This window comes from Mesoplodon mirus (genome assembly GCF_964341445.2).
Source record: "Mesoplodon mirus genome assembly, chromosome: 16".
Lineage (NCBI taxonomy): Eukaryota > Metazoa > Chordata > Mammalia > Artiodactyla > Ziphiidae > Mesoplodon > Mesoplodon mirus.
In genome coordinates, this window is record NC_138992.1 from 15,271,791 (window position 1) to 15,294,307 (window position 22,517).

The window sequence follows — 22,517 nt, forward strand, 5'->3', positions numbered from 1 at the left end:
GTCTAATACTAGACCTATTATTATGGGCATTACTCTGTTGTTTTAATTGATATTAAAATGTTTCTACTCAATGTTGAAAGTCAGTGGTTGTACCTAACTCTCCTTCATGATTCAACAATTGAATGAAAAGGGAATAAATCCACTGATACGAATTGGGCTACAGCTTTTCTGTAAACTTCCCAGAGATGCAGAAGCTAAGCACATTTGAAGCTTAGTGGGAAAAGGCATTTCTATGTACCAAGGAGGTGTTCCCTGTGTAAACAGTTAGGTGAGAGTCATCTGAAAGGGCAAGCTAGGGTCACTTAAGGGACAAGAGACCTAAAATGAGTCTACATGGGATTCAGTTTTCTTGAATTCCACTGGTGTTCCTTCTTCTCCCTCCCTGAGATGTACAGTAATGGAAAGATGTTCTTGGCAAGAAGGAAAGGGGAAACCAGCTAATTGCTTTTGATCACCCACCAAGGAAATGAGAAATAGCAGCAGGATTCCAAAAGCGATGAGTCAGCAGAAGTCCCCTGGTGGAGAAGGAGAAGAGAGAAAGTAGTTCACGGTAGCGCCGATCAGTCAAAGCAGACGGAGTAGCTGACTCTGCATAATGATGGAGCAATAAATGGCCAAAGGAAGCCTGATGTCTAGGGGCTGATGTGAACTCTGAACAGCATACCAGTTCCTGAGCAATGCTTCCGTCCCTAAGGGGGGGGGGGTTTGCCTACGTTTCTGCTGGTCCACAAGGCTGCCTGCTGGAATCAATTCCACATGTAATAATAATGATAATGGTAATAATAATAATAATGGCAATTATAATGTGAGCATTAATGATATGCCAGGAACGGTGGCAAACACTTTTATATTCTTGGCTCATTTCATTCTCAAAACGACTCTGTAAAGTATCTACTATTGTTCCCTAGTTTACAGATAAGGAAACAGATACCCAGAGAGCTTAAGTTGATTTGCCCAGGATCAACCATCCTGCAGGTAGCAGAGCCAATTCTTGTCTCTGACACTTTTGCTCTTAACTTCCACACTTCACTGCTTCACTATCCCATATTCAACGTATCCATAGGACAAGTTGCGTTATTGGAGGTAACTTACATGTTATTTTGTTCTGTGCAACAACAACAAAAACCCCAAATCACACTTATACAGCACAGCACAGGGGAATCATCACCAAAACCATCTACAGGGCAAGTCTCTTTCTGGAAAGTACTATCATGTTGTAAAAGATCCAGGAGAAACAGGCAATCCTCTTTCTACTATTGTTGTACAATGAAAAGGGGATGACTTTGATTCCATGTAACTGTCAACTTCTGATAGATTGAAAGTGCATTTGAGAACGGTTACCACCACCCTTGATTTCTTCCCAAGCGTCCTGAAAGCTGTTAAAGGACAGAGACAAGATCTATTTCACTTTTGTTGCCCTCAGCATCCCATCCAGTGTAGGCATCCAATTAGTGTTATACAGAAGGTTTTGAAGCTCTGACAGATTATCTATGTCTGCACCCCACAGCCTCTCCCAGACAACAGTGACTTTCCCATGACCCATTTCTAGAGCTTCAGTGATCAGTTAAGTCCAGTCCAGAACGTGCTGTTTTTTTTGCCAAAGTTCTGGGATGTGTTTGCCAGTGCTGAAGTTGGGAAAAGATTTTCACCTTCCTGCTTTTTCTAACACTTTAATCATAAGAGGTTAGATATAACCTGGAAAGTCTTATTCCAGAGAGTAAGGAAATGCTCAAAAACCTGTGGGGACATGTTGAAAGGACACAGGAGCCAACCTGAAGGGGCTCCCTCTGGCAAAATATGGAACAATTTGAGTATCAAAATCAATAACAAAAGGAAGGGATTATAACACATTAAATAATAATCTAAAAACCCATATTGATACTGAAAAGGGGGAAGTGTTGGGAGAGGAAGAGAGAGGGGAAACCTCTTTTTATACTCAGAGGTAATAAAGGAAAATAAGATTTTAGACCATCATTTTACCATCCCTAGAGTAATTGCTAATTATCACTAAGAATCATCAGTGGAGGCTAAAACCTGTCCCTGTATCCCCTAAAATCACTGCTTATTCCCCAGCTGTATGTGCCGTGTGTCTGTAACTGGGAAACAGTTCACTACCCTCCTCTTCACAACTGCCCATACTTAGTGTGTTAAGTCCCCGGTCTGCTGGGATTATAAGAATCTCCAAGGGGAGACAGAGACAGTAATATTTGATAGCACACAATGAATTGTTGAGGAGGCCATTTGAAATTTGCGGATGGAAAGAACCTTCCCAGGTTCTGTTCAATTTCATCCGTGAAAAAAAGTCTCTGCAGCTCCCCAGACAGGCCTTTTCTATGGTGGCCTCTCACAGTGCGTTTGACAGTTGGCAAAAGGATTTGTAAGGGGTTCTTAACTGGAATCCTGCTCTACAAACTGCCTTTTGTCTTTGTAACCCAAGAAGATTTACTTTCTCATCCAGGTGTGTACACAGCAAGGGAATGCTAATGGAACCAAGCGAAGTCCAGACACGCCAACTGCAAGTCAGACCTTCAGCAAACACCCCTCCTCGATCACATGAAGAGGAAGTGGATGAAAAGGGAGCTGATTCTTGGGAATGATTTCCTACAAGCCTCTTTCTTAGGAAGGAGGCCAGGCTGGGATAAAACTCACCCAGTGACCCTGCAAAGTTTTGGTGAGGCTTTTGGTACACAAGACTGGTTATACAGGAGGGCAGACTGCCAGGAGGTTCATGAACCCCCAGATTCAGAAATGCCCATTAACAAATCACTTTCCTCATAGGACTTAAGAAAAGATGCAAAATATGCCAGCAAGGTCTCCGGAGCCTCAGTGGGAGTGACCAGCAGGGCGAGAACAACAGAACCACAGTGGGCTGGGGGCCAGGTGTTGGCCTTGCTCAGCCACCAGCTGAGAAACGTTTCCCACACCAGCCTCCAGGAGGAAGCCCAATCCACGCCTCCTCACAAAGGCAGATTGAGACAGGACCTCCCGTCTCGGTCTTTGGAGGCCCTTCTCAAATTGCTAAAACCAAGACTAATAAGAATGGCACCTGGGCTTCCCTGGTGGCGCAGTGGTTGAGAGTCCGCCTGCCGATGCAGGGGACATGGGTTCGTACCCCGGTCCGGGAAGATCCCACATACTGCGGAGTGGCTGGGCCCGTGAGCCATGGCCGCTGAGCCTGCACATCCGGAGCCTGTGCTCCGCAACGGAAGAGGCCACAACAGTGAGAGGCCCACGTACCACAAACAAACAAAAAAAAGTAGTCAAACTCAGAATGGTGGTTATCGTGGTGGGGGGAGGGGGAAATGGGGAGCTGGTGTTTAATGGTACAGAGTTTGTTTCAAAAGACGAAAGAGTTCTGGAGGTCTGTTGCACAACAATGTGCATATACTTAACACCAGTAAACACTCTTAAGAATGGTTACGATGGTAAATCTTATACTATGCTTTTTCTGTCACAATTTTTAAATTTTTTTAATTTTTAAGAGTACAGTCCCTTAGTGGCAGACACCTAGCCTGATCTTTTGTCTCCAATACCTAGAAGAGTACCTGGCATTTGAGTTTGTTGAATGAGTAAATGAGTGAATATTACCTTGCCCAAAACTTTACTATGAAATCACGAAGTCCCAGAGTATGAAGAAACCCCAAAGGTCAATCAGTGTATCTTCCTGTACAAAGCTTGAATATCCTCTACCCAACAGCAGCCCTGCTACGAGATGGCCCAGACTCGCTGTGAATGAGGCGCCATGCCACCACCTCTCCTCCCAACTCTGGGAGCCACAGAATCAGTCTAGTCTTCGTTCTCCATGACAGCACAGCATTACTCTCAGAATCCCCAGTTTTGGTGTGGACTACAACCCCCAGGGGCTAGACAGTGTGGCCACCAATTTACAGGAAGCAGCAGAGTCACAGAAGGGTGCAAGGACTGGCCAGAGCACATCCACTCTGAGTTGCAACTCTTGTTGGCCACCATGCGTCCCCCACGGATTGACAACCCCCTGATGCCCTGGCCTTGTCCCATGCCTGGCACTGAAGGGGTGCTCACAAAGTATTTGCTGAACCAAAAAGAATCTATTCCTCCCTCTGCCTTTAAGCAGGGCTCTCTAAGAGGTAGCCTCAGAGATGAAGGTCCAGCTATTTTTAAAGACTCTGAAGCGAGGTCACTTCTCCCACTTTCTCTGAAACTGCTTCCAACACTCAGTGACCATTTCACCTAAAAGCATTCACTCTTCGGCTGTCTACTAAACACTTTCTGCACTGTTCTATGATTGTGCCATGAGTTTTAAGTCCCATCACCCCAGCTAAGCCTCAAGCTTCAACAACTTCTCTTGTCCCATAATAGCCACTGATACCAATACGAATTAAATTTTAAAAACCTTTGACCTCAGCCAGATTCTCACTTCTAGAAATTTATCCTGATGATGTGATCGTACAACTTTACAAATGGGCAAATTTGAATACCCAAGGATGTTTATTATGGAATGATTACATTAGCCAAAAATGGGAAATAACTCAAATAACTCAGCTAGGGACTAATTAAATAAATGTATTTTGTATATACTGTGGAATACCATGTAGTCATTGACAATGGCAGTGCAATATGTATTTATTGAATTGAAAAAGAACCACCATACAAGACCTAAGCACATACTTGATTAGTTCAAGGAGAAAATGCAAGAAAGGAATTCAACTCTCACAGAATCCTGGCATGATATGATGAAAGAAACCATAAAAATCTCAGTGTTTTTTATTATTAAACACTTCTTTTCAATCACCCACCAGATAATAGAATTTTCAGTGTATGTTGATAATATTCAGAGGAAAAGTAGGTTACAGAACAGCATGTGTAATACAATGTAGTCTATGTTTTTAAAAATGTATATAACCATAGAAAGATGCCTAAAGAAATTTTCATCAAAAAAGATGAGTATTAATCTCTGGGAGTAGGATTTGGATTAATTTTACTTTCATCTTTATACATTTTTCTGTGTTGTTTTACATTTTAATAAAGGCTGTGTATTATGTTTACAATCAGCAAAACTTGTAAAGCTCTTTTCGTTTTGGAAAAAAAAAATAGTATCTGGAACAAGAAGGCTCTTACCAAACACTAGTTAAATGGAAAGTGACTCATAGTCCTTCCGGCACCAGCAGGATTATACAAATGGCCTGAATAAATAAAGAGCTGAAGGGCCTTCCTGATGTTATATTGCACCAAAATGCCCTAGTCCGTTCCCTGAGTAAACACCACGGTAGTAATGCTGCTATTGATGTGGCGAGGACCCCAGCATCAGTGAAATCCTGCACAGTTTTGAAAGGCTTTTGCCTTCAATGTCTCATTTGACCTTCAAAACTAGATTTGTGACTATTCCACAAACTAAATTCCCTAAATGTCTGTCCAGCCACTGCTAGGCAACATTTCCAGGCTGGCGATGGCACAGTTGCTTGTTGGTTGGACAAATGGGTGGATGGATGGATGGATGGATGGATACTAAAGGAGTGAATTCTTTTCCCTCTTTGATAGACAAGAAAACAGAGAAGCAGAAGTGAAGCAACATGCCTAGGGTGATACAGTTAGTAAATGATTAACTCAGGGGTTGGAATCATTCTTGTATATGGTTTCTTAATCAGCCCTCTTTTATCAAAATGCACCCACCAGATCTGTTTTCTTTGGGAGGAAACTCTTCACTATCACTGACAGACATATACTTGATAATCAGGGGTGATAGTCAAAATATCGGTGGCATGGGTATTGACCTGTCACAATGACACTGGTTCCTGAAGACCTCCTGCCATGTCAGGCATTACCCATTGATTGCTGGATGTAGGTGGTCCTGGGTGTCAGAAGGACATTCAGTGGGCTCAAGACAGGAGCCCACTCAGCCACTGGTGTGGAGCTAGTCAGCCACTGGTGTGGAACAATTTCATTATTTTACCAATGAATGCAGCCATACAAGCACATAACAGTTGGATAGAAGCCCTGCCCAAAACCCTCCGCAACACTGAAGTGTTGGTCCCCACGTGAGAAGTTCTGCTCTCTCTCCACTCACAGCACAGACCTTACCCCAGGCACTATTTATAATGCCACTTAAAACCTTCACCCTGACACATCCAATCTGCATGCATAAATGAAATCGAATGCCATTAACCTCTCCTGAAAATTATCCTGAGCCTGACCATGCCAGGGGATAAGGGCAGGCACTGGGAGGGAAAGAATGATTACAATGTGGGAGAGGATGAGCTAAAATCTCAAAAAATACAAGACAGCAGCACAGAAGACCAGTCCTCACCATGAACCCAGTTCTCCCTGGACACACACGTGCTGTGTAAGTGCAGCTTTTTTCTAGGCACCAGGTAAGATTCTGGAAGACAGACTGTCCCTGACCTCAATCTGTTCAGAGTCCAGGAAGGCAGCAAGAGAGACATTGGAAGTAGCTGTTGTATAAATGGAAAGTTTAGAGAGGATAAGAGCACTATGGGGTTTCAGAGGAGAGAGTTTCTTTCCACCAGAGGAAATCTAGGAAGGCTGCCTGAGGAAGGTGGCCTTGACCCAAGTCTTCTTTAGAAACAGTGGCAGTTACGCTTGGGAAGGAAGGAAAATGTGCCATCAGAGATTAACACAAGCCAGTCTGGAAGCAAACATCATTGTCCAAGCATTTACCAGCAAAATACACGGAATGGACATCATATATACTTAACTGAGCTTGTCATTCCCAAAGACATCATGCTTTCTTACCTCCCAGCCTTTACTTGTGCTGTGCCTTCTACCTGGAATATTCTCTCTCACCTTCACCTCCACTACCACATTCAAGAATGTTGTTTACCATTCATCCTCCACTTCTCAGCTTAGATGCCCTTTTTCCAAGAAGCCTTCCTTGATCCTCCAAAATGGATGAAATTTCTCTTCCCACCCGGGCGTCTACCCCTATCATAATCTCACAACACCCAAATCATAGTCATCTATTTTGTTATTCATCAATATCACTTGTCTGTAAGTGCTTTGAGAGAAGAGTCTGGGTGATCCATTTTTGTGGACCCAGTGCCTGGTAAGGTGCTGTACTCATAGCAGATATATTTAATAAATGATTGAGTTTTCAAAAATGATCCAGGAGCCCAATCATGTACTGTTACCCCAATCCCGTCCCCAAGCAGAGCTGAGGGCTACCTGTGTAATTCTACCAAGTTGCTTTGTAGATGAAAAGATACAAATGTCCTTAGATCCCTTTTAACCAGCCTCAAGCAAAATGAAGAGCCAAGTCCTGTGTTCTGAACACACGACTATCTCCCCCAAGGCCCTTGTGGCCACAGGGGTGCAGACTGAGCCCCAGCAAAGCTCCCCTGGAAAGTCCAAAAATGAGACCATAGGACTAAAAAGACACCACCTCTTATTCACGAACTGAGAGAAGAGATTTTGAGGCAGGAGGAGAAGGTCAGCGGGAGAAAAGAAACCACAGGCTTAAGGTGGCTTTACAGGATAGTGAAATTACATAAGGAAAGGTCCTGCTTTCCGAAAATAACAGCATTTAATATTAACCCTTTGTAGTCCAGTTGAAAAAATTAAAGGAAATTTTTTAATGTTCAAAATGTTAACAATGGTTATCTCCAGTGATACTGTGAGTGATTTTTAAAATCCTCATGACTTCTATATTTTCAGATTTTCTACAATGAAAATTATATATTTTCTCATCAGATGGGAAAAATGTGTCCTTGAAGTGCATTATCAGGCCTCAATGTCCCACCTGGCCCGTGACCTTTGCCTCCTAAGCCTTAAGTCTTAGCTAACCTTTAAGGGTTTTTTGAAGAGAAACCCTCACCCCCAGCTCCCAGCCCTTTGGCTCTGGCCACACCCAGAAATCTTCACTTTAGGAGAAGGAAATATGTTACTTGGCTTTGGATGGTTTCTCCATTCTTCCTCTTCTTGGTGGCTCCTCTGGGCGAGGAATTGGCAAAGTCCTGGTGTCTGGCTTTATCCAGCTCCTGGGCACAGGTTTCTAAGTTTCAGAGTCATCTGGTGGGTGAGACTATTGGGGGTGTGGCTGAATCAACACTCATTGATGCGCATGGCTGTTCTTGAGCATCATGTTACCCAGTATAATCAAAGGTGCAAAAGGAAACTGTCCCACGAAGAGCGGACCCATCTGTCAGGCTTCTTAACCACTCCCACCCAGTGGCATGTGTCTTCAACGACAGAATCAATGACAGAATCAAAAGCTAAATGCCTTCAAGCCTCAAACTCATATTCTTCTAAGAATTATGTGATAAGACCACCTCATCTCAAGGAAAACATGCTATTAAGATCACTCAGGGGGACTTCCCTGGTGACGCAGTGGATAAGACTCCACACTCCCAATGCAGGAGGCCCAGGTTTGATCCTTGGTCAGGGAACTAGATCCCACATGCATGCCACAACTAAGAGTTCACATGTCACAACTAAGGAGACCGCCTGCTGAAACTAAGACCCGGTGCAACCAAATAAATGAATGAATGAATGAATATATATATATATATATATATATATATATATATATATATATATATTTTTTTTTTTTTTTAAAGATCACTCAGGGAACTCTCTGGAGGTCCAGAAGTTAGGACTCTGTGCTCTCACTGCTGAGGGCCTGGGTTCGATCCCTGGTCAGAGAACTAAAATCCCATAAGCTGTGTAGCAAGGCCAAAAAAAAAAAAAAAAAAAAAAGATCACTCAGTTCTTCTAGAAAAGGGCTATTTCTTCAGTGATGAAATATTTTATTATCTACACTGACCAACATGGTAGCCACTAACCCATGTGACTATTGAGCATTTGAAGTGTGGCTAGTGCAACTGAATACATTTTAAAAAATTAATTTAGGGACTTCCCTGGTGGTACAGTGGTTAAGAATCCACCTGCCAATTCAGGGGACATGGGTTTGAGCCCTGGTCCGGGAAGATCCCACATGCCGCGGAGCAACTAAGTCCGTGCAGCACAACTGCTGAGACTGCGCTCTACAGCCCGTGAACCAGAACTACTGAGCCCACGAGCCACAACTATTGAAGCCTGCGTGCCTAGAACCTGTGCTCCGTGACAAGAGAAGCCACAGCAATGAGAAGCCCACGTACCACAAGGAAGAGTAGCCCCTGCTCGCTGCAACTAGAGAAAGCCCGCGCACAGCAACGAAGACCCAACACAGCCAAAAAACAAATAAATAAATAAATTTAAAAAAATAAATAAAATAAAATAAGATAAACCAGATTTATGAGCTCCTTTCCGTGACAGCAAGCAAGACACAGTAAAAAGAGCCAAGGTGTTCTTGGCTTAACAACAGCCAAGTTACAACGGCCGCCAAGTTCATGGCCGTTGAACTTGGAGGAAGAGAGTGGTCTCAAACCTGGAGCTCTGATGCCCATCCTCTTCCTATTTTGATTACAACACACTGCCTCCAAAACCATGCACTGCACTGCCCTTCCAGATCACTGAGGTTGGCAGGGAAGTTCATCAGTCAGTTCTAAGTGTTTGATAGGCTTTCAACTCCATAGGCTTCTCCTTTTGGATTTCCATAGCATTTGAATGCTTTTTTAAAACTTGAACATAGTAACTACAAGCCTGGACTGAATCAAGACCCTAATACTTATTAACTACAGAAAGTTTGGTCATTTGCTTCACCTCTCTGTTTTCTCATCTGTAAAATGGGGATAAAAATTCACTGTACAGCCACACTAAAAAAATTTAAGATGATTCCCAGAAATCTCTTCAAAGAGTGCCCAGCAGAAAAAGTCAAAGCTCTCTCTGAGATAACAAGTGTTCAAATTAATTATGCTTGTACACATGTGTGTCCCATGTGAAACTATCAATTTCATGAAAGCAAAACTTTGCCTTTGTTTCCTAACCACCCAGCATCCCCATGGGTGCAGAGCGCTCCAAGTACAGCGCAGGTACGTGTGATGGTTACAGGTGTCAGCTTTGGCATGAAGGCTACAGCCTGACTCCAGTACACATTAAGCTCTCTTTTTTTTTTTTTAACACTGACAAGTTTCTTAACGTCCCTGGGTCTCAATTTCCTCATCTGTTAAATCAGTTTAATCCACTAACTTGTAGCTTAATTGTGAGAATTAAAAGACCTTGGTATGTGATGAGAACTCCATAAAAGCTGACTGTGGTGAGCATATTAATGTGTTATCTCTGCTCCCATCCAGGTGTGGTACCATGTGACATTCATGCCAGAAGTGGCTAATACACAAGAATCGAGGGGTTGATTTTCAGTGAACTCCCTTATTTGTTTACTCTATGCCACAGCTTTCTGCTTCCAAGAGAAGCCAGAGGCAAACCACCATAAACGCAGGGTGTGGGGCAATTCCAGACATCACAGCACAGCACATATGCCAGCTGTTCCCTTGGGAAGGCTAAATTTGCCCTGTAATTTCCTGGAATGAAACCAACAGCCTATTTGCAGGATTGCATGGAAATTCAAAATAGCTGCATACCAGAGATGCAGCCTAATATAGAAGACAGGCTACTGCTTTGAGAGTCGGAGCCCTGAGTTTGCGAATTTGATCTCAACAGTAACTAGCTGTGTGCCCTTGGGCAGGCCACTTCATGGCTCTGGACCTCAGATTCCTTTTCTCTCAAAAGAAGGGCCTAGAGTGGCCAATCTGCAAGGATCATTGCAGTCCCTCTGTTTCAGCATCCTAGGAAGAGCTAATCAGGTCAACAGGAAATGGGCACAGAATGAAGAGCCAAAAAGACCTGGGTTTAAATCCCAAGCTGTTCTACTCTGATCAAGCTTTGTAATCTTTCTGGGCCTTGGTTTTCTCATGGGTAAAGTAGGGAGAATAAACATGGCCATTGGAGGATTCAAGAGTGAATATCAAATACTACATTGTGCCTGGGTCACTGGAGATGCTCAATAAGTGGCGGCTGCTGTGACGATTATTAGCAACATTCTGATTGTCATCATCATCATTATTAATAGTATCACCTTTCTTTAAAAAAGTTAAGTCCCCAAAACATTCCACTGTCATGTGACATCGAATAGGAATATTAACTCTTCACTAGTGATTTGTCTGAAACTAGTCAATTTCCTTCTCCTGTGTATAATTGCTATTGCTTTTCAAATTTTTCACCTTAAACATTTTAATTTTTGACACTTTAATTTCTTTTTTTTTTAATTTATTTTTGGCTGCGTCAGGTCTTAGTTGCAGCATGCAGGATCTTCGTCGAGGCTTGCGGCACGCAGGCTCTTCGTTGCGGTGCACGGGCTACTCTCTAGTTGTGGTGTGTGAGTTTTCTCTCTCTAGTTGTGGCCCACAGGCTCCAGGGCATGTGGGCTCTGTAGCTGTGGCACGTGGGTTCCAGAGCATGCGGTCTCCATAGTTTGCGGCACGCAGGCTCTCTAGTTGAGGTGCATGAGCTCAGTTGTTGTGGCACATGGGCTTAGTTGCCCCACGGAATATGGGATTTTAGTTCCCTGATCAGGGATCGAACCTGTGTCCCCTGCATTGTAAGGCGGATTCTTTACCACTAGACCACCAGGGAAGTCCCTTTAGCTTCTTAATAATAGCAAACAATATAGATTAGTTTTGTTTATAAGGTATTTCACATACATTATCCCATGGACTCCTGGGCTACCACCATCATCATCATCATCGTTGTCACCATCACCATCACCATCACCATCACACCTCCATTTTTCAACACCTAGGGTCCTGCATGGCTGAGCGATTTACCTCAATGCCCACCCAACCAGGAAGTCACAGGGCCTGGACTTTGAGTTAAGGCTTCTGACTCTAAAGTCCAGGATTATTCCACTCCACCATCAACTTCATGAATTAATTCAACTTTGTCCTCACCGTCATTGACTTGACTAGTCTTAAGATATCTTCCTTTTTTAAAGCAATGGCCCTTCTAGAAATGAGGAATTTGAAATGTAGTATTTTTCTAATGTTTAAGCTAAACTCCTGAGTCTATCCAGTCATATGCCATCTCACTTAACCACTTAAGCAAATTTTAGATGACCTCTGTTTTAAACTCAAGCACCTCAAAAAAGATTATTCTCAGTTCAGGTGAATAGGGGTAGTGTTTTTTTTGTTTGGTTGTTTTTTTTTTTTTGCAGTATGCAGGCCTCTCACTGTTATGGCCTCTCCCGTTACGGAGCACAGGCTCCGGACGCACAGGCTCAGTGGCCATGGCTCATGGGCACAGCCGCTCCGCGGCATGTGGGATCTTCCTGGGCCGGGGCACGAACCCGTGTCCCCTGCATCGGCAGGCGGACTCTCAACAACTGTGCCACCAGGGAAGTCCAGGGGGTAGTGTTTTTATATAGTCTTTTGGTTTCAAGAGACTTGGCTAACTCAGGCGAAGGGTGAAGATTATTTTAAGTATTCCCACTGAATGAAATTATACTGAACAAGGTAATGAAAGCTGACGTGGCCTTGTGGAGGATGCAACTGAAGAGTGGTTTTTGACCTAAAGCCACGCCAGCAATGCTGGATGCCAAAGGTCCTGGATCTTCTCCCTATAGCGTTCTTCCATCCTACCATCTTACCATTTTCCCTCTACCACCATACCATCTTCTCCCTAGTGGTCTGCCATGTTACTCATCTATCCCATTGTCCTCATGCCATAGACCGGATGCTTTACTCTTTACTTCCTCGAATTCCCTACAGAAATTACATCCCTGGCTCAACTAATTACCATTATTCCCATTTGGAAGAGTCTTTTTGACATGAGAGCACATCTTAGACCACTGATCAGCAGGTGAATCTGCTGCTGCTGAGTCAGACATGGCTTGAGGTGTCACATGTGGCTGCCTTGGATTGAGCCCTCAGCTAGGGTGGTGGGTGGGTCCATTTTACTTAGAAGTGGCTGTAAACCACACTGTGTGTGCCATGATTGTCACTGCTCACAGCAACAGAGTAAATTTTTCCTCTCCAGATGCAGCTATTGTTTCACATAAATCTAAAAAAAAAAAAAAGTTGTCTTTTTTTAATAATAATTTTTCATGTCTCCTTATGTTTTTAAAGTCCTAACTGATGCAGAATCCCAGAGCTGGCTACAATAACACCAATAAAAATTGCTTCTATAGAAAGCTTGTCCTTTCCAACATGGTCCATACTTGCTGTCCTCGTTTCAAATAAAATTAGCATGCTAACCACCACACCCCCCAGAAAATGACTCCCATGGATATAGTCCTTCGTAGTGGTGGCTGCTCTTTCATGGTCTCTGCTTCTCTCGATGGCTGCAGCATCCCGAGTTGACAGAACAGTTATCATTGTCACCATTTGACAGAAGGAAAGCTAAAGTTTAAGAGGAATGATTGGCCTTGGGCCACAAAACTAGTTAGTGGTCTGTCTGTGACTTAGACCTCAGTTTCCTAAATCAACCTCTGAAGAAATAGAAAGCAACCTTTATTTTTAGCCAATCATGAATATTTTTTTGACCGTTCATATATCTCACCAGTCCCCTTCAGTCTAGGTTCAGACCCTCATCAGTTCTCACTCTGGATCTCTGCAGCATCCTCCTAACTCATTCCCTGTTAACTCAACTCAACAACCTTTTCCATTCCTTCCTCCGTAAGCAACCAAATAAGTCTTTATAAAACAGAGTTTTCAACAAACCATCTCCATAATCACAGGCTCCCCACAGCCCAGAATAAGATCTGAACTCCTACAAGTATATTCAGATCTTGGGAGATACAGCCCTACCCAGCTCTGTTCCTTATTGCCCCCAACTTGCAACCACTCACATCCACATACTTTCCAGCAGTGCTTTTTCCCCAAGCATGGCTCACATCTTTCTCCCTCTACATCTTTATATAAATCATCCTCTGCAGACTAGATTCCGATAGGTTTGGATCACATGATGTTACCATGGTTGTTGTCTTATCTGACTCATTGACAACATTTAAGATTTCCAACTTCTCTTGACCCCAGAGCTCAGGGAATGGCTGGGATTGGAGACATAAACTTGAAAGTCATCAGCAGATAGATGGTGTTTAAAGCCATTCTTTTCTACCTAATACAGATACTGTTTTACACAGTGAGAACCATGAATATAATTTATGTCTTTAAAAAGGAAAAACAAATCAGAGCAGTATTCAAAAGCAAAATGGGGAAGGAGGGAAAGACATCAAGATAAAAGAAAAAAAATAGAAATTTAAAAATGAGAGACTCGTGACTGCTCAGGCAAAGAAGAAAAGTTACAAACCACTACCAGGACACGTCCTTCCAAAAATCTTTCCAGGTTCAAAGCAGAAAGGCAGATTCCTTGCAGAAGAGTCAAATCAGCACAGTTTCAGAGTTCTCATGAATAACACAATACGTAACCACAATAATGAAAAAAACATTCCATGTGTTCGGCTTGATTTTACCTTTCTGCAGAGCAGAAGTAAGAAAGAAGCCAGACTTTCTCAGATGTTCAAATTAGCAGCATATACAACACCTAAGTACCTTTGCTTCGCAAAGGACTTAAAATCCTACTTGGAAGGAATAACACACAAAGGTGAGATTATGTTGTTAGAACTGGACTCTGAGGCCTTTGAGCTGAGCGTGCTCCCCTTTTTTACCCACAGCCCCCCAGCTCTCCGTGGTACCCCTGGCTGGCTTCACTCATTTGCCACCACCTAGGACGATGCTCTGTGCCCACACCCCTTGCTCCCCCCTCCCAGGACAGCACTTGCTCTTTCTAGAGCTGCTGCTTCCAGAACAAGCCCTTTTTTTTTTTAAACATCTTTATTGTAGTATAATTGCTTTACAATGGTGTGTTAGTTTCTGCTTTATAACAAAGTGAATCAGCTATACATATACATATGTCCCCATATCTCTTGCCTCTTGTGTCTCCCTCCCTCCCACCCTCCCTATCCTACCCCTCTAGGTGGTCACAAACCACCGAGCTGATCTCCCTGTGCTATGCAGCTGCTTCCCACTCGCTATCTATTCTACATTTGGTAGTGTATATACGTCCATGCCACTCTCTCACTTCGTCCCAGCTTTCTGTTTGGCCCTGGAACCCTTACTCTGTGAACTGCACCCCCAGGAGCCTGCACTGTGTGTGGTGTAATCCCGCCCTCACTTTGAACCAGGCATCGAGAAGACTAAGAATCTATCCTTATTCTCATCCTGTTTGTTCTCATCTTCTCATGTCTATTTCCCAGCACCAAACATCAATAATGTTCTTTGTAAATTTGATCCTGCATAAATTACTACATTGAGCTGAGCAATGGGCAAGACCAGAGCTAATACATCCTGTTAATTTTTCTAAGATTGATTTCAGGAGTGAAATGAATGATTTTTCAAGGCTCCTCCCTCAGCCCCATCGGGCCTCTGTTCAAATCCTCACTTGCTCAGTGAGGTTGTCCCTGACCACCTCATTTCAATCAAAAGCCAGCCCCCTGCCTGCCCAGCTTTGGTCTTCTTCGTTAGCATAGGTCCGTCTCTGATCCACGACGTACTTATTTGTTTGTTTATTGTTTGTTTGTTTATTGAGAGGCAGTACAGTGCAGTGAGAAAATCCCAGAGTCCAGAATCTGGACAATCCCAGCTCTGCTACCTACTAGCTGTATGATCTTGGGCAAGTTACGTAACCTCTCTGAGCCTCAGCTGCCTTATCTGTAAATTAATATTTACTAACTCATGGGGTTGTTGTGAAAAGAAAATGAGTTAATATGTATAAGACATACAGAAAAGACAGATAGAAAGGGAATTACCATGACCTAATCCTTAGGCCATATTGAACTTTCACCAGTTGTGTCAGGGCTGTCCTTGACAGCCAAAGGACCCAGGTCAGACTCACATATGCTTCAGCAGAGTCTGATATACCCCTGGTCTTGGTGGCAACGTAGTGATGGGTAGGACAGCATAATAAAGAGAAGTACAGCCTGCCCCACAGCAGCCTTTAACTTCCACTGGCCCCCACGGAGGAGAAGCAGCATCCAATGAGGGCGAGCAGCCGGGAAACCCAAGTGACAACCAACAATATGTGCTTCCCGCAGAGCTGGGAACCATGAAGCAATTTACAAGCGGCCAACGCAGGAAAGAAATGAGGTTAAACCTCCATTTTTCTAAATACATATTTGAGAGAGAGAGACAGAGAGAGAGAGAGAGAGAGACAGAGAGAGACAGAGACAGAGAGAGTGTGTGTGTGTGTGTGTGTTTCCCTGGTGGCCCTGGGATTATTTTAGGTGAGATGATATATTATTGAAACTTATAATAAAATTATTATAACTCTCTTTCCTCCTTGATCCTTGTGATTACAACAAAGGGAAAGTCTCATTTTGGTGCTACTGTATCTTTAATGACCAAGCCTCAACAAATCTCACTTTTTAACAGAGAGAAGGAGGCCTCAAGCTCAGAGCCTGACACAGGGCACACAATATAGCTAGAATTTAACAACATTGTTTTGTTTTCCTCATTTTTATTTTTAGTTACTTTCTTTTTAAAAACGCATTTTCCATTTTCATTAGTAACATAAAGTTTCCTTTTACAACAGATACAGTTACATGTAAACGTTTATAGGAAAGAAATAGGAAAAAAGTATTTGGACAAAGCAAAAAAAAAAAAGTAATTGATTTAACATACACATAGTTCTTGCTATGCGCCAAGCACTATTCTAAATGTTTCACAAATATTAACTTGTTTATCCCCAGAATAAGCCTGATGGATGAAGAAACTTACAGTCATGTAGGTAGAACGGGCAGGGCCTGGAATTAAGCACTCAGGGTGGGGTCCTGAGACGTGGCTTCTACTTCCTGCCTCTCCCAGGATCTCTGTCCCAAGGACGGAAGTCAGGAAACATTGGGACTTCCCTGGTGGTGCAGTGGACAAGAGTCCACGCTCCCAGTGCAAGGGGCTTGGGTTCGATTGGGGAACTAGATCCCGCACGCATGCCACAACTAAGGAGCCCACGTGCCACAGCTAAGGAGCCCGCCTGCCGCAACTAAGACCTGGTGCAACCAAATAAATACATAAAAGAAGTCAGGAAACATTGCAGGGGAGGATGGTGGCTCTCTGGGAGGTGGTGGGTAGAAGCTCGGGCCATAATGATGAAATCCAGGTCTTGCTCGATTGTCCTGTATTTAACTTACTCCCATCCAAAGACTGCTCCAGGTTCTCCTTATGACTTTGACTCTAGGAACTCCAGCTATGCTTGGCCATTAAAGAGTTAAAAAGCACATTTGGGAGCAAAATGCTACCAGTGGGTCCCCTAAGTTCCCCTGCTCTAATTCCCAGCAGTCTTCAGCACAGCCAGCTTCTTCCTGTCTTTCATCTTTCCCCTTCTGGAACATATAATGTTACCGTATCCCCACACCCCATTCTCCCAGCTGTTTTTATTTTTTATTTTATTATCTTTTTTTTTTTTAGGAAAATTTCATTTCTTTTTTTTTTATCAATTTCTGCTTTATAACAAAGTGAATCAGTTATACATATACATATGTTCCCATATCCCTTCCCTCTTGCGTCTCCCTCCCTCCCACCCTCCCTATCCCACCCCTCCAGGCGGTCACGAAGCACTGAGCTGATCTCCCTGTGCTATGCGGCTGCTTCCCACTACGTTTGGTAGCGTGTATATATGTCCATGCCTCTCTCTCTCTCTTTGTCACATCCCAGCTGTTTTTAATTCTAAGACTTGCTCTCTCTGGGAAACTGACACAAGACAGGTCAACAATCCTAAACCTGATTTCTTTAAGGACACCCTCCACTTTATTTTTTTTTTAAAATAATAAAATAGGTTAAAACAATTAGAGCATTAGATAGATTCTTTACAATACCAAAAAGATTTATGCAGAGCTCGCTCACTCTCTCTTTCTTATACTTATCATGATAAATGTGCTTAAGCAAAACAACAATAATAATAGTTTGTCCGCCTCTATTATGTCTGGTAATTCTTTTTCATAATGGTAACAACTTTTTTAGGAAAGAATCAATCTTACTACAGATAATAATTTCATTTTCTTTGCAGGGACAGGTAAAGAAAACAAAGTCATAGGAGGCTTTTTTCACATGCATATGCTAGAGGATTTTTTGCATAATATGTGATAGAGTTTTCTGTCATTGGAACAATCTTATGAAAATGCTAATTCAAATCCTGAGCAATTTAGGCTGGAACAAGATGAGGCTACCAGTGAGCCCACTCACAGAACAGGCAGGTCTAGAAACTGCCTGTCACAGCAGCAGCATGACAATGGCCCTTATCATGCCTGCCATTCCAAAGTGCTTTGCTATTTCTCCCCACTTCATTTCATCTGATACCAAGCACATCCAGCTGAATTGAACCCTCAAGAGTCCTTCTGAAACCCACCTGAGCCAGAGAACTCAGGTGTGTGAACCCAGGACCTTCACCATTTTATACAGAGAAACAGCATCAATCAGAGAAAATTACATTGCTATTTTGGGAGCACAGAGGAACTGAGATATGGAAAAATATGCTAAATAGACAGAGGTTGGATAAACTCATGGCAGTGAACAAAAAGAAGGCTAGCAATTCCAGACAAGTCCAATAAATCAACTATAATTAAAAATTACGTGAAAGCATGACTCTTGGGTGAGTGTACATCAAGTGCTTTCACATAAATTACATCACTTTGTCCCTCAGTCAGCATTTCTATGTGCCAAGTGTTGTGGTAGGTACCAGGGCTATGAGCAGGAGAAGGAAGAATTGGTCCGTACTTAAGAAAGTCTTACAAATCAGTACTGGGGGGGGCGGGTTGGGAGGGGCTGGGACAGGAAGACCAATATGCTGTTACAAAGCCCTGAGCGTAGGGCACTTGGGAGCAGAGAGCAAGGAATGGCCAACCCATCCTAAGGTCCTAGGGGATGTAGGGTTGGTTAAATATTCCCCAGAAAGTGACATGTAATCTGAGTCCTAAAGGATACACAGAACTTTCGTCCATACAAACATTAGCAAGGACTCTTCTAGATTCTAAGGCTAAATCAGTGAACAAAAAGACAAAGTAAATCAGTGAACAAAAAGACAAAGTCCCTGCCCTCGTGCAGCTTATATTCTGGTTGGGGAAGAAATATCAAAAACACATACTTAAGCCACTATTGCAAACAGTATGGAGGCTCCTTAAAGAACTAAAAACAGAGCTACCATATGACCCTGGGTATATACAACTCCTGGGTACATATCCGAAAAAGACAAAAACTCTAATTCAAAAAGATACATGTGCCTCAATGTTCACAGCAGCACTATTTACAATAGCCAAGAAATGGAAACAACCCAAGTGCCCATCAGCAGCGATTGGCTTAAGAAGATGTGATTATATATATATATATATATATATATATATATATATAATATGGAATATAACTCAGGCATAAAAAAGAATTAAATACTGCTGTTTGCAGCAACATGGATAGATCTAGAGAATATCATACTTAGTGAAGTAAGTCAGACAGAGAAAGACAAATATTATATGATATCACTTATATGTGGAGTCTAAAAAATAATACAAATAAATCTATATACAAAACAGAACAGACACACAGACACAGAAAACAAACTTATGGTTACCAAAGGGGAAGGTGGGGGAGGGATAAATTAGGAGCTTGGGATTAATTGAAGATTCGGGTCCTGGCTCACCATCACTCTCTCCATCCCTGCTTCTCATAAGGCCTGATGATTTCACCATCCGCATGGACGATTCTGCAGCATCCGACCTCTCAGGCTCCTGCCCTTTTCTCTTCCAATGATCTTGTCCTCTGCTCTACCTCGGCATCCCATCCCCAAGGTCATATCCTGATTGTATCAGGATCCATAATTGCATCCCCTCTGTATCTTATTCCATTCTGCAGGCTCTACCTTCAGAATGTGTCCAGAAGCTAATCATGTTCCCCATCTCTGTCACTGCCATTAATGACCTCTACATAAAATAGAGAAGCAACAAGGATTTACTGTACAGCACAAGATATATTCAACATCTTACAAGGTTATTATAATAACCTATAATGGAAAATAATCTTTAAAATACATATATATATAAATATATATAACTGAATCACTTTGCTGTACACCTGAAACTAACACAATATTGTACATCAACTATACTTTAATTTAAAAAAATTTAAAAAACCCACATCCCTATATCTGCTGATAAGCACTATGGAAAAAAAATCAGTGTAAAGGGAATAGAGAGTGATGGAGTGGAAGTGTAGAAGGGATCGCTGTTTTCCGTAAGTTGGTTAAGGAAAGACTATCTGAAAAAATAATATTTATACACTCTATTTTTATTGATTGATTGATTGATTTTTGGCTGCATTGGGTCTTCATTGCTGCACGTGGGCTTTCTCTAGTTGTGGTGACCAGGGGCTACTCTTCACTGCAGTGCACAGGCTTCCCATTGTGGTGGCTTCTCTTGTTGCAGAGCACAGGCTCTAGGTGCGCAGGCTTCAGTAGTTGTGGCACGCAGGCTCAGTAGTTGAGGCTTGCGGGCTCTAGAGGGCAGGCTCAGTAGTTACTCTGTGGCATGTGGGATCTCCCTGGACCAGGGTTCGAACCCAGGTCCCCTGCATTGGTAGGCAGGTTCTTAACCACTGTGCCACCAGGCAAGTCCTGAAAAGGTGATATTTAAATAAACCTGGGACCTCCCTGGTGGTCCAGTGGTTAAGACTCCTCACTTCCATTGTAGGGGGCACAGGTTCAATCCCTCCTTGGGGAACTAAGATCCCACATGATGCACAGCATGGCCCCCCCAAAAATAATAAATAAATAAATAACTATATACACACATACATATGTGTGTGTGTGTATATATATGTAATTCTGTACTTATACAAATAAAATTGTGTGCTAAAAAAATTTAAAAATAAATAAATAAATAAATAAATAAATAAATAAACAAACAAACCTGAGGAAGAGAGGAAGCAAGCCATACAGAAATCTAGGAAATAGCAATGAAGATAATTTGGGAAGAGGAAACAGCATGTGCAAAGGCCCCGAGGTGGGAGCTTACTTGGTATATTCAATGGGAGCAAGGAGGGGAGTGTGGTTGGCATAGATACAGGGAAAGGGGGCTTGATTTGGAGCCAGAGAGCTGATGGGACTGGACTATGGAGGGTCTTGTAGAACACTGAACATTTTTGGCTTTTACTCTGAGTGAAATAGCCACTGGAGGACTTTGAGAAGCAGAGAGACATGATTTGACCTACATTTTTCAAGAATCACTCTGGATTCTGAATGGAGACGAGATTATAGAGGAGAACATGGGGGGAGAGCAGTGAGACCTACTAAGACAGGTGACAATAGTGGCTTGGGTCAGAATGGCAGTGACAGAGGTGAGGAACATGATTAGCTTCTGGATATATTCTGAAGATAGAGCCTTCAGAATGGAGTAAGATACAGAGGGGATGCAATTATGGATCCTGATACAATCAGGATATGACCTTGGGGATGGGATGCCGAGGTAGAGCAGAGGACAAGATCATTGGAAGAGAAAAGGGCAGGAGCCTGAGAGGTCGGATGCTGCAGAATCGTCCATGCGGATGGTGAAATCATCAGGCCTTATGAGAGGCAGGGACGGAGAGAGTGATGGTGAGCCAGGACCCAAATCTTCAAGGAGTGAAGAAGAGTATCTTGGGGTCAGGGAAGGTGGTCTGAAAATGATTTCAACAAACAATTTTTCTTTTACATATCACACCTTTTTTGTCATATCTAAAAACTCATCACCAAAGCCAAAGTCACATAGATTTTTCTTCTAGAAACTTTATAGTTCTGCATTTTACTGGAAGTAAAACTTTCCGAACAGTATACTTTTTATCTTTTTTTTCCTTGTCCTCCACTAGCTAGGCTTTGCAGTAGTGTTGAACAGGAGTCATGAGCGAGGACATTCCTTGCCTTGCTGCCAGGCTTAAGGGGAAGTGTCCAGTCTCTCACCATTAAGGATGAAGTTAACTGTAGGGTTTTTGTAGATGTTCCATATCAAGCTGAGGATGTTCCCCTCTATTCTTAGTTTTTATCATGAATTGAGGTTAGATTTTGTCAAATTCTTTTTTTTGGCATCAGTTTGGTAGGATCATATGGTTTTTCTTCTTCAGCCTGTTGATGTGGTGGATTACACAGACTGATGTTTGATTCATGAACCAGTTGTGCATACCCAGAATAAATGCCACTTTGTCATTGTGTATAATTTTCTCTATACATTGTTAGACTCAGATATGCTTTTGATATTCTTCGTTATGACATCAGTGTTCAGGGTAGATTGATGAGAAGGGAGACTGGAGACCAGATGTTTACTTGGAAGACTATTGGTTAAGAAATAGAAAGGAATCAAAATTCTCTAGTGGTAATGAGAATTGAAAGGATGAAGGGTTGGACTTAAGAGGTATTTAGAAGGTAGAATTGCAAGATTTGTCAACAATAAGTGAGAAGAAAGAGAGAAAGGAGAGTGAGTTGACTTCCAGGTGTGGAGCTTGAGCTTGAGGGACTGGGGAGTGCCATTTATCAAGTCAAATAATACAGCGCGAAATGGATTTGAGAGAAAAGGGATAGAAATGGTGAGCTCACCTTTGGACTTAACTACCTGCGAGATGATGGCAGGACATCCTGATGGAGATGCC

At 42.7% G+C, this 22,517-nt stretch overlaps 1 protein-coding gene across 1 annotated transcript in view; it reads right to left on the reverse strand.

Moving 5' to 3' along the window:
- FER1L6 (fer-1 like family member 6) overlaps positions 1-7,900 on the reverse strand; it is a gene marked incomplete at its 5' end in the record, with an annotated part of 157,026 nt that extends 149,126 nt beyond the window's left edge. The window contains one exon of the mRNA XM_082601582.1: positions 7,878-7,900. Coding sequence (XP_082457708.1) covers positions 7,878-7,900 — 23 coding nt within the window. The remainder of the gene's footprint in view (positions 1-7,877) is intronic.
- Between the last annotated feature and the right edge of the window lie 14,617 nt (positions 7,901-22,517).